Source organism: Elephas maximus, chromosome 8 (assembly GCF_024166365.1).
Source record: "Elephas maximus indicus isolate mEleMax1 chromosome 8, mEleMax1 primary haplotype, whole genome shotgun sequence".
NCBI classification, from domain to species: domain Eukaryota; kingdom Metazoa; phylum Chordata; class Mammalia; order Proboscidea; family Elephantidae; genus Elephas; species Elephas maximus.
In genome coordinates, this window is record NC_064826.1 from 106,567,582 (window position 1) to 106,579,616 (window position 12,035).

The following is a 12,035-nucleotide window of genomic DNA, read 5'->3' on the forward strand; positions in this document are numbered from 1 at the left end:
AAGGCTGTAAATTTTCATGCCACATCTTTCGCCCATTTAGCAGCTGATGGGTTCGAACCGCTGACCTTTCAGCTAGCCGCTTAACCACTGTGCCACCAGGGCTCCTTAAGTGGTAACTAGTAACTGATAAATAGTTGAATAAATGAATGTTCAAATTAGTATATAGCCAGAAAGTCATTCTCTCACAGGAATAATAAAGAATAGAAATACTTCTATTTTCTGTTGTTTCTGTTGCAAATAAAAATAATGCAAGATAAAAAAAAAATTTTTTTTTACTTCCTTCATATTCTTTGTCACTGATCTTGTCCGCCATTTCTTCATGGCACATTGGCACACAAAGGGGTGTAGTGAGCAGACTTTTATATACTCGGGCATTTATGACATTCTGTTTTCTGTCGTGCCAGGCATTTTAGTGAAGCTTATTTCAAGTGTACTTTTCCTGTATTTATCTCTTTTTCCAAAGGCAGTTCCTAAATGCTGGCAAACATGTCCTTGTGGAATACCCCATGACGCTGTCTCGGGCAGCGGCTCAGGAACTCTGGGAGCTGGCTGAGCAGAAAGGTGACGTATGTTCTGTCTGTCTGCAGCGTAGACCTCTTCTGTCTCTAGGGTTTCTGTGGTACTGTCTTGTTGCTTTAAAACTTAACCCGCATTTCAGATATGTTGCCCTGGCTACACTGGACCTCTGGGGCTGTACTGGGTCTGTGGGGCTGCATAGGGCCTGTGGGGCTGCATAGCCCCTTTCCATCCCTTCCTACCACATACTGAGGGCACACATGGGGGCTGGGTGGGGAGTGCCAGGTAGAAGAGTGGGTGGGAATTTACAAACTTAGGTTTTTTTACTCTGATGAAACGTGAATTAGCTTCCCCCTATGCTAATGTCTTGATATTATTTTGGTTATATTTATGTGATATTTACATTGTTAATAGAAAATACCCAAATCAGAGTAACTGATTGTTTTTCATATGTACTTTGTAGTTTCTCAACAGGAATAATCATTTACTAAATGTTCACTATATCACAGGAGCTTGGGAACTCCACTAAGTGCATCATATAAGTCTTTTTTTCTTTTAATCTCCTGGTGTTAGGTATTTCTTCTGTCAGGCTCTGAAGTACTCCCTTGTTCCACTAAGCCACACTCTCTCCTGAGGTCTTCACACCTTACAATAACTGGCCAGCCCCTCTAGGGAGGCAACAGAATGAACTGGAATGTGTAGGGATCTGAGGAGCTGGTTAAACGAAGTTTGAATCACAGACTCTCTTTGTTTCAACACGTGCTATTGAAAATCTTTAATGTATGAACGAAGTACGGGAACAATTGTAATGAAAATCACCGAACACAGCACCTTGTGCGTATCACTGACATAGACTAATCACACTGTAGTGAAACTCTTCCGTGTCTTTCTCCAACACTGGGCTGTGCGCCTGGAGAACAAGGACCATCTTTCCCCTCTATAGTTCTAGCAGCTGAACAGTACCTGGAACCTAGTAGTCCTTCAGTAGATGGTTGTTGAACGAAAAGATGAGTGAATGAATGCAAAAGTGAAAGAGGCTTGAGTATCATTTCTCATGGTATAGATGCCCATGGAGGAAGTACAAGATGCCGAAGTGTGCCCCACAGATGGTGTCCTAGTTGCAGAGGGAATATGTCCTTTGACAGTGGTGAGCCCTGCTGGTTGCCATGCTAACCAAATGATGGCCAGCATGGGTCAGCCTGGCATCACCAGCCTTCTGGTGCAGTGCTCTAGTAAGTACACAGCATCACCCGTGGAGTATTCTTGTAAATTATTTACCTGAATACAGTGGAGGTTTAGAGCACAAGTCCAGTTCACAGGAAATGCAGGGCTTGAGAAACAGATGACACCAAGCAAGTTATACTGGGGGACATTATACAAGGCATCAGGCTAAGTTTCTTCAAAAAGACAATGTCCCGTGCATAGTAACTTACTTCTAAAGAGTACAGAATGGAAAATGGGAAAAGAGTCACTTTACAATGAAGAAGCCAGACAAACACTATCTCAACCAGATGCTTGTTACGTTGAAGCCTTGGTACGAGTCCCTTACGCATAATCTGGGTGATCATGAATGGATTAAAAAAACAAGGAAGCCCTTAACCATGCAGTGACTTTTGTTTTCTGGGAAGGGGATTCATAACCCATTTTAGACATATTGATTAGCAGCTTTGATGTGATGGTTATTACCCTGTGAGACTGTGCTCAGTACTAGGGATACAAAAAGATAACCCTCGTCCTTGAGTTCACCCCGTCAAACTTTCACAGACCTTCACAGTCAGCACTATTAACACACCTGTTGAAAGGGAATTTAGAGTCCATCTTATTCAACTCTGCATACTTAAAAAAATGTTACATTATTTTGAATGGCCAAGGTTATAGATCAATTGGACAAATAGGACAGGGGTCTGGCAGTCTAATAGTGACTGTGCATACCTAAAGAAGTTGAAATATTTAATGTAAAGAAGGAAAGACTAATGGAAGACCTGATAGCTGCCTTCAAGTATGTTAAAAGCCCTTCAGTAAAATCAGTTGCCATCGACTCAGCTCTGACTCATGACAACCACGTGTGTGTCAGAGTAGAACTGCGCTCCCCAGGGTTTTCAGTGATTGTTTGGAAGCAGGTTGCGAGGCCTTTCTTCCAAGGCACCTCTAGGTGGACTGGAGTCACCATCCTTTAAGGGTAGCAGCCGAGCATGTTAACCATTTGCACTACCGAGGAATTCCAAAAGCTCTCAGGAAGAGAAAACCCATACGCTGCTCCAGTTGGTAAGGGGCAGATCATAGAGACAGAGGCCACAACTTCATATAACAATTTCCTAAGAACCATAACTGTTTCAACATTTGTACTTAGGGTGCCATAGAAATCAGACTCAGCGTTGGGTGTCATGTGGTTGGCTAGTACTTTCTGCATTTTAAATATCACAAATGGAACAGAAAATCCTATTTCCCTTTTCATAAAATTAAGAGACAGAAATGAAAGGAATCACGTTAACAGCACGGGGCCTGCTCTTTGCTTCTGCTTTCTCAGAATTAGGAAACACGGTTCTCCAGCCCCACCCTTCATCCCAATCTGAGGGGATAGCTTGCCATCTCTGACACATTTAAAACAAGAAGTGGTGCAAACTTTTTCTAGCACTTGCATCAGTGATTGAACTAGTTCTAAAGCTAGAATCTGATGGCATGAGAATTTCTAAGGAACATTTCTTTTCCTCTGCAAAAGCAGCTCTGAGTAGATCCACACAAAGGCCCTTGAAGAAACTTGAGTAATGATTCTGGTACATGTTATTCACCTGAATAACATATTGAATGACCTTGTCTCTTTTAAATTGAGCTATAACTTACATACAATAAAATGCAGGGATTTTAAGTGCAGCGTTTAGTGAATTTTGACTAAGTAGACACCCATGTAACTACCATTCCAGTCAGCATATAGAACTGTGCCCTTAATGTTCTCTTAATCACAAAATAGTTGTGGTATTTTGTGAGGTTTCTGGACTAGATAGGGAAAAAAATCACAAAAGCAAAAAATTTTAACTTTTTCTCAGAATCCAAAGTTTTAGTTGTGAATATTAAGGCTTTATCCTCCCTCCAACCTGGATCATTAAAAAAAAAAAAAATCCTCTGGTTCTTCCTGCACTTTGAAATGAAGAGTCTAATTTTAACATCCTCCTTTCCTCTTGAAGGTCCCTCTTCTATCCGTGTTCTACATTTTTGTGCTGCACTGCCCCCTTCTGTCCAGAACAGAAGCTAACACCTGGCTGGCTCTCAGACATGTCCCTGAGATCCCCTTGCCTTTAGGGACAATGGATGCCTTGTTGCTTTGTCAGGTTTTCATTTCTGTTGGAAGCTTAGAACTGGCTCCACCACTGCCGAGGCTTCCAGGGGTGTGGTGATGTCCTTTCCCTGTACCCAGGCTGGTTCAGACCGCTCTGTGTCCTTCTGGAGGAAGTCTCTAGGATGCACCACTATCAACAAGTCAAGACGACCCTCTTTTGTCTTTCTTTTTTTTAGTAAAATGTATATAACAAAAACTGTCCCATTTTAACCGTTTTTAAGTTTACAATTCAGGGACATTAATTACGTTCACCGTGTTTCGCTGCCTTCACCACTACCCATTTCTAAAAGTTTTTCATCACCCCAAATAGAAACTCAGTGCCCCTTCTGCACTAACTCCACCTGCCCCCTCACCAAGCCCTGAGTAACTGCTAATAAACTTTTGTCTCTCTGCATTTGCCTTCTCTACACATTTCAAATGAGTTCACACGATATTTGTCCCTTTGTGTCTGACTTACCTCACTCAGCATAGTGTTGTCAAGTTTCATCGATGTCGTGGCGTGTACCAGGACTTCACCCCTCTTTCTGGCTGAGTAATACTCCATTCTATTAGGTTCCACATTTTGTTTTTCTGTTTATCTGCTGATAGACACTTGGGTTGTTTCTACCTTCCGGCTGTTGTGAATAATGCTACAGTGAACATTGACGCACAGGTTTCTGTTTGGGTCCCTGAATAACCACCTGTCTTACTTCCTGTTTGTCACGACAGGAAAAATTCTGCATGAGGAGCATGTTGAACTCTTGATGGAGGAGTTTGCATTCCTGAAAAAAGAAGTGGTGGGGAAAGACCTCTTGAAAGGATCTCTCCTCTTCACAGGTCAGTTTGAGCGGGGCCACAGGTCATCCTCGTGGAGAGGCCGGAAGGTCTGTTGGGTTTTGTCCCAGCTTCCTGAGATGTGAGTCTGGATTCCTTTCTGTTAGAGACTCTCTGACTCGGGGCCAGTTTAATTTAATTTTCCCATACTTCAGTGGACAATAAAAATAGCTAGTTTTATTCTTCCTCCGGATGAGATTTCATTCCTTAGTCGGCCTCAGGTGAAAAGTGTGTTAGAAATTAAAAGCGTGTCTATGCTTCTGTCCCAACCTATTAGGTAGAATTTTCCCTCATGAAATCTTAACAAGTTGGAGATCTCTCTCCACAGGAGATGGTACATGAGCCCTCTCTTTTTAAAAACGACTGGGAGACGGGTCCTGGAAGAAGAAAATATTTGTATACTTCTTATTGAGGAACAAATAAATATCGGACCCTCTCTCCCCCACCAGCAAGTGACAGGAACCTCAGCTGCAGCCTCACTGTTTGATCGAGACATATTTGGCTGTTGACTTGGTATTGGCCATTGCCTGAGCAGCTCCATTAGCCATGGGAAATAAGGCGTCCTGGTGCCTCCTCCTTTTGAGGTCACCTTTGGGAGGACTCTACCCCTGCAGCCTTATCTGGCTACACTTGGGTATTTGGGCTACCTTTCCTGAGGGCTTTCATTACAGAAAGGAGGCTTGATGTGGCCTGACATTGGTGAGTGGTAAAACCGCTCATGTATTCATGAGTTTGCAGAAAATACAGTGGAACCTCATTGAATCCTTTCAAAAGCCATCTTCATCCTTTAAAATGAGGATGTAATGTGAGTTACAGCAACAAATAATAATAACCATTACCCTGTACCAGGAACTGTGCTAAGTATGTGAACATGATAAAACAAACCTATAAAGCGGGTATGTATTAGCCGCATTATACAGATAGAGACACTGAATCTTAGAGAGGCTAGTAGCTTCACCAAGTTCACACAGCAGTTGTGTGGCAGAGCCAGATCTGAGCTCACTCTGTGATGACGTAGCTCAGACTTCTAGTGGCTGATCAGTATTCTGTCCAAAGAACTAGAGCAGACAGGAAACCAGCCTAGTGAGATCTTTCTTTCATTTGTGCATTTGATTTTTAGGGCCTAGTGATTTTAGACAGTGTTGTGTCTTCATTTTTTTTTTTAGTTTTCATTATTGCTGCCTTTTATTATCAGTATCTTTATAAATCCAATCTTTATTTGTCTTTGAGTGTTGGCAACATTACATATAAACTTAGATATATTTTAATGCATACATTAAAAAAAAAACACACAAATCATAAAAATTTACTCTGGTGATGAAGAGTTGGACAATGCTGGTATTTTGTCAGTTGCAGTAATAATTCCACTTGTGGAAGGCTCTGGATTCTGTATTATACCTGGGAATGGGGATGGTGTTAGAAAATTACGTTTGTCTGTGTGGTCCTTTTCTTTTTTCTTCAGATATTTCCCAGTAACATTTCACTGCTTCCGGAATCTGCCTATTGACTTTATCAGCAAAGCATCCAACATTTGGGTCTGTGTTTGCAAGCAACTGAAGCCCCTGGTTTAGTTTAAAAAAAAACTCCAGCTAATCCTTTCACTATAAATTTTTTTTTGACAACTTCTCTCCTTCCTCTTCCTAAGTGCTTCTGTCTTTTTCAGCATTTCTTTGTTCTTCAGGATCCATTAAGTCCTGATCTATCAACTCTTCTTCCTGACCTATGAGCCCTTCCGCATTGGTGATACGAGGTTCTAAATTCAGCGTCCTTGCCATTTGGATGATTTTTCTGCCAATCTCATTCCTTATATTACCTTGATGAAATGCTTGGAGCATGTTCACATAACTCAGCAGTTTTTTCCGTATCTCCTGCATGCATTTTTCCATAAACTTCCACCCAGGAAGATGTGCTAGTGATAAGATGTTTAAAAAAAAAAAAAAAAAGGGATGGTTGTAAAGTGCCGTTTGTTGTAACTTGAATGCGTCGTTAAGTTGGGGACTAGCTCTGTCACTTTTCTTGGTGTAAATAGCTGTTACCGCTATCAGGGTGCCTTCACTTTATTGCCATTTATGTGACAGTTATATGGTATTTATAAGAATACTGCCTTGAGGGGATAAAATACTCTTCCTGCCTCTTGAACAAGACTACCTTAAATCAATAACAATACGTATATGTGTGTATACATATGTACGTATTTCTATGCATGTATAGATAGTATACATATGTATAGATACATATAAACCAAAAGTCAGTTGCTTTTGAGTCTGTTTCAGCTTACAGTAACCCCATGGGTGCAGCATAGTATTGTGCTTTGTAGGGTTTTCATGGCTATGACCTTTCAGAAGAAGATTGCCAGGCCTGTAAAAATGAGATGCCTCTGGGTGGGTTCTAACCTAGTGGTTAACCATTCGCATCACATAGTAACTGCTATAGGTATATACCTATGCGTATATATCATGAGCCTGAAGCATTTTTTTTAACCCTACTTGCCTAGATTGACTGCTATTTCTAGTAAAAAATTTTAATATAACTTTACTAATAAAATGGAATTTAACAAACAAGAAAAAGGGGAGAGGCTTTTATGAAAGAGGTTAAATTAGCCACACAATTTTTTTCAGTGTTATTAGTCTTGCACACACATCTGTAAGGCAGGGTCACACTTCCTGATCACCTAGCCACTTCTGCTCACTGCCTGGTCACCTCTCATTTCCCGTTCCCAACGTATTCTGTCATTTCCCATTCCCAACGTGTTTGCGATTCTCCACAGCCGGCCCTTTGGAAGAAGAGCGGTTTGGTTTCCCAGCGTTCAGTGGCATCTCTCGGCTGACCTGGCTGGTCTCCCTCTTTGGGGAGCTTTCTCTTGTGTCTGCCACTTTGGAAGAGCGAAAGGAAGACCAGTACATGAAGATGACTGTGTGCTTGGAGACTGAGAACAAACGGTGAGTCACAAGAGACTGTGAGGGGGAGGAGACCTAAGGACTGACGGTTCACGAGGAGGAATCCAGAGGGGGGATGGACCCACAGCCCACCTCCCAGAGTGCCCTCTGCCTCTGTGGACGGGCCAGTTGCTGATACTTCACTTGCGCAGCCTGGAAGGTCAGTTCGACAGACAGGATCCCATTGGCCAGTAAGTAAATAGAGGCTTACAGAATTCGAGCAGGTTGCTGAAAACGCGCAAGTCATTAATAATCAAATTTAGTAGTAGAAATCGAGTTATCTCTATGACCCGAAGTTTTCAAGTGTTTTATTATGAAAATTTTCAGGTATTGAGTGAAGTTGAATGAGTTTTTTCAGTGAATACTTGTATACTTACCACCTGGATTCTGCCATTAACGTTTTGCTTTGCTTACTTGTTCCATCTGTCCAAATATTCATCTCTCCCTGTGACCAGAATTTAAAGTTTTGTTTAGCAGCTTTATTATCACGTGGCACGGTTGCACTGTTCCCAAAATGTTGTAACATTTACTTCTCATTGTTGATGTTAGTTGCCGTTGAGTTGGCTCTGACTCACGACGACCCCATGTGTGACAGGATAAAACATTGCTGGGTCCTGCTTCATCTTCATGATCATTGTCAGGCTTCAGTCCATTGTTCCTTTCCAGTACTGTGTCAGACAATATTCTGTTGTAATCGGTAGGATTTTTGTTGGCTAGTTTTTGCAAATTGATTGCCAGTCCTATCTTAGTCTGGAAGCTCTGCTGAAACCTGTCCACCATGGGTGACCTTGCTGGTATTTGAAATACCAGTGGTACAGCTTCCAGCATCACAGAGATACACAAGCCACCACAGTATGACAGACTGATAGACAAGTGGTGATTTCTTATACCAAGTCTTTTTTTTTTTTTTTAAGAAAAGCATGTTCATGAGGGCTTCAGAGCATTTTTCTAGTGTTTCAGGGAACACAATGTGCGGTGTGGAGGGAGGAGTTACACAGGAGAGGCATGCATGGGATGAGGGCAGGAGAGATGGCAGATACCATACCAACATCTTCAACTCACACAGCATTTTCCACTTCACAAAATGCCTTTTTAATCTCTCAACACCACCACAACATACTGTATGCTTGTTATTAATATTTACTTTTACTGATGAAGAGAGGAAGGTTTAGGGAACCTCTTAATTGACGTTTTTACATTCCCTCAAATCCTAAGCCTCTATGCTATATGGAAAGACACGAGAAACTTGATTAGGTGGGTCAGAATAGTTGGAATACCTCAAGTCTGTTTCTATCCAGCATCAAAAGGACACAGTGAACTGTGTCCAGTGTCAGAAGGACACAGTTGCATGAAAGTTAGTCTTTGCCATCACATTCCAGAACGTGTGAGTGGCTGCATTTTGATTTAAAAACAAAAAGCTATCCAAGGGAATTCATCTACTATTTTAGGTGTAGTTAGAGCAGCTTTTTGGTAGAGTTTGTAATATTTATTTTCTCACATTTGAATCAAACCAAAAAATTGCAGTGGATGGGTTGGATGCCTTACTTTTACTAATTTAACTGCTGTTTCCTGACCTGAATATGGATTTCTGATTTATGGGCTAGCATTAAGTACACATGAATCATTTCAGTGACATCCAGGATAGAAAATTTGCTGAACCACAGTTCTTCAGAGCAGGCCGATCCTTGCTGGGCTGACATACACTGGGTGGGAAAAAGAAAAGCTGTCTTGTACTATGGACATAGCCCTGACTTCAGACTGTACCTTGGGAGAATGCTTTGGGGTTTACGGGCCTCACCTCTGTCTCCCAAAGCTTATCTCAGTCTGCAGGCTGGATTCTCTTTCAGCTGAAAGTAGACACTTTTCCAAAGCTTGTCATGACACACTAGGAGTCACTGGGGACGTGGCTCCTTACATTATAGTTACCTTCAGGCAACATGGTGGAGTGGAGGAGAACATGGCAGGGGCATGGGGTGGGGGTTTGTGATCTTGAAAGGTTACCAATGAAAGGACTAACAAGACAGTGATCGTCACAGGACGGATCCCTGTGATAACAAGGGCGGTTGTTGGTTAGCTGCTGTTGAGTTGGCCCCCTACTCGTGGTGACCCCATGCACAACAGACGGAAACGCTGCTCGATCCCTTGCCATCCTCATGGTCAGTTGCAGATCAGCCCATTGTGATCCATAGGGTTTTCATTGGCTGATTTTCAGAAGTAGGTCATCGGGCCTTTCTTCCTAGTCTGTTTTAGTCTGACAGTTCCACTGACACCTGTTCAGCATCATAGCACCATGTAAGCCTACACTGACAGACGAGTGGAAGCTTTTCACAACGTGCTTGGCTGGGAATCGAACCCGGCTGTCCTGCATGGAAGGTGAGAATTCTACCACTGAGCTACCTATGCAAGTGCTAAGATTAGCTAATATTTGAGTGCTGGCTACATGCCAGCACAAGGCCTAGGCCTTTTACAAGGATTTACTTGTTTAATCTTTACACTAGCTGTCTGAAATATTGTATTATCACCTAGGAAACTGAGGCTCAGAAAGGTTAAGAAACTTGCCCAAGGACACAGAGCTAATGAATGGTGATGTAGAATTCAAACTCAGGCAGCCTGTCTCCAAACCCCAAGCTGCCACGCCTTCTCCCCAGCAGTGGGAAGGGAGTATCACGGAAAACACACCAGACCCTGTCTGTACCTTGTCACAGTCCTCACACATCAGTGGGGTAGATATTAGCCCCACATCCCAGAGTTAGCCAGGAAACTGACTCTCAAACCCATGTTCTTTCCATTTTACCAGACGTTTTCAAACTTTTAAAAAAATTTTTTCTTTGTACTTTAGATGAAGGTTTACAGAGCAAATTAGTTTCTCACTAAACAGTTAATACATATATTTTGTGTCTTTGGTTGCCAACCCCATGTCAGCACTCTCCCCTTCTCGACCTTGGGTTCCACATTACCAGCTTTCCTATCCCCTCCTGCCTTTTTGCCCTCGCCCTTGGGCTGGCGTGCACATTTAGTCTTATTTTGTTTTATGGGTCTGTCTAGTCTTTGGCTGAAGGATGTACCTCAGGAGTGACTTCAGTACTGAGTTTAAAGGGTGTCAAGGGACTATACTCTCAGGGTTTCTCCAGTCTCCATCAGACCAGTAAGTCTGATCTTTTTTTTTTTTTTTGTGAGTTTGAATTTTGTTCTACATTTTTCTCCAGCTCTGTCCAGGACCCTCTATTGTGATCCCTGTCAGAGCAGTCGGTGGTGGTAACTGGGTACTGTCTAGTTGTGCTGGAGTCAGTGTGGTAGAGACTGTGGTAGTTGTGGTCCATTAGTCCTTTGGACTAGTCTTTCCCTGTGTGTTTGGTTTTCTTCATTCTCCCTTGTTCCATGTGGTATGAGACCGGTGGATTATCTTAGATGACCACTCACAAGCTTTTAAGACCCTAGACTTAAGATTTTTTTAAAATAAGCATTAGGACCCTTTCTTCCACCCAACTCTTACATGGCTACCCAGTATATAAAGCAGCACAGGTGTTTACTCTCCCATGGAGGCCAGCTGGCGGGAGTGGTGCCAAAGCCACTGTTGGGCACTCCCACCTCAGGCAGATACTGACACTGGGCTGTGAGAAGCAGCTCCTCTTCTACTTTTGCAGGTAGTCAGTGCCCAGGTTGGTAAGATTGATTTGCTTTGAATGCTAATATCCAGCCACATGGCAGGAAAGTGCTGACAGCTGATTAAAAAAAAAAAAAAAAATTTTTTTTTTTTTTTTTTTTTTTGATATCCTCACTTAAATCCATGATGAGGAAACAGACCTTTCACGTTTTTAGAAATAGCCATAAAAGGGACCAGCAGGTTACTCTGTCAGCGTCTCTCCTGCCATCTTCCTGCACGTACAGGTATGTCATGGACCCCTCCAGTGTAGGCCATGGTAAGCTGGACTAGCCCAGGGGAGGCCCTCGTTACCCAAGCTGGAGGCAGACCTGAGCTTCCCAGAACACCAGAAACAGCATGAGGGCCTTGGGCCCTTTCCCTGCAACCCCACACCAAAATATTAAGCTGTATTATGGCTCACCACCCTAGAGGCAAAAATGACAAGCCCAAAACCAAAAGAGGACAAAGGCAGTTTTCTGTTCATTCCTTAGCAGCGCTGGTCTGACCTGCCCACACCAGGCTGACCTACAGCCAAGCGGGAGGGAGAGAGGGAGCCCCAGAGCTGGTGCCCAGGAGAAGCAGGAAGGCCCGCGGCCCTTTTGCATGCTTAGTGTTTAACGCCTTTCTTGGCACCGCTGTCCAACAAAATGCCGTGCCCTTGATCCTGGCTCATTGCTGCGGGAGAAGTAAAGGGATGGGGAAGTAAAAAGGGAGCATCCAGAGGCCAACCCCAAGTCACATCTCTCCTGGGACTTTGTTCTAAGAAGAAGAAGGTGGGGAAACACACACACAC

At 42.9% G+C, this 12,035-nt stretch overlaps 1 protein-coding gene across 2 annotated transcripts in view; it reads left to right on the forward strand.

Moving 5' to 3' along the window:
* The window catches only part of BLVRA (biliverdin reductase A), a 49,126-nt gene that overhangs the window by 35,401 nt on the left and 1,690 nt on the right, over window positions 1–12,035 (forward strand). For both annotated transcript variants that reach the window (XM_049893454.1, XM_049893455.1), the window contains exons 6-8: window positions 464–561; window positions 4,559–4,666; window positions 7,431–7,602. In XM_049893454.1, the coding sequence (XP_049749411.1) occupies window positions 464–561; window positions 4,559–4,666; window positions 7,431–7,602 (378 nt within the window). The remainder of the gene's footprint in view (window positions 1–463; window positions 562–4,558; window positions 4,667–7,430; window positions 7,603–12,035) is intronic.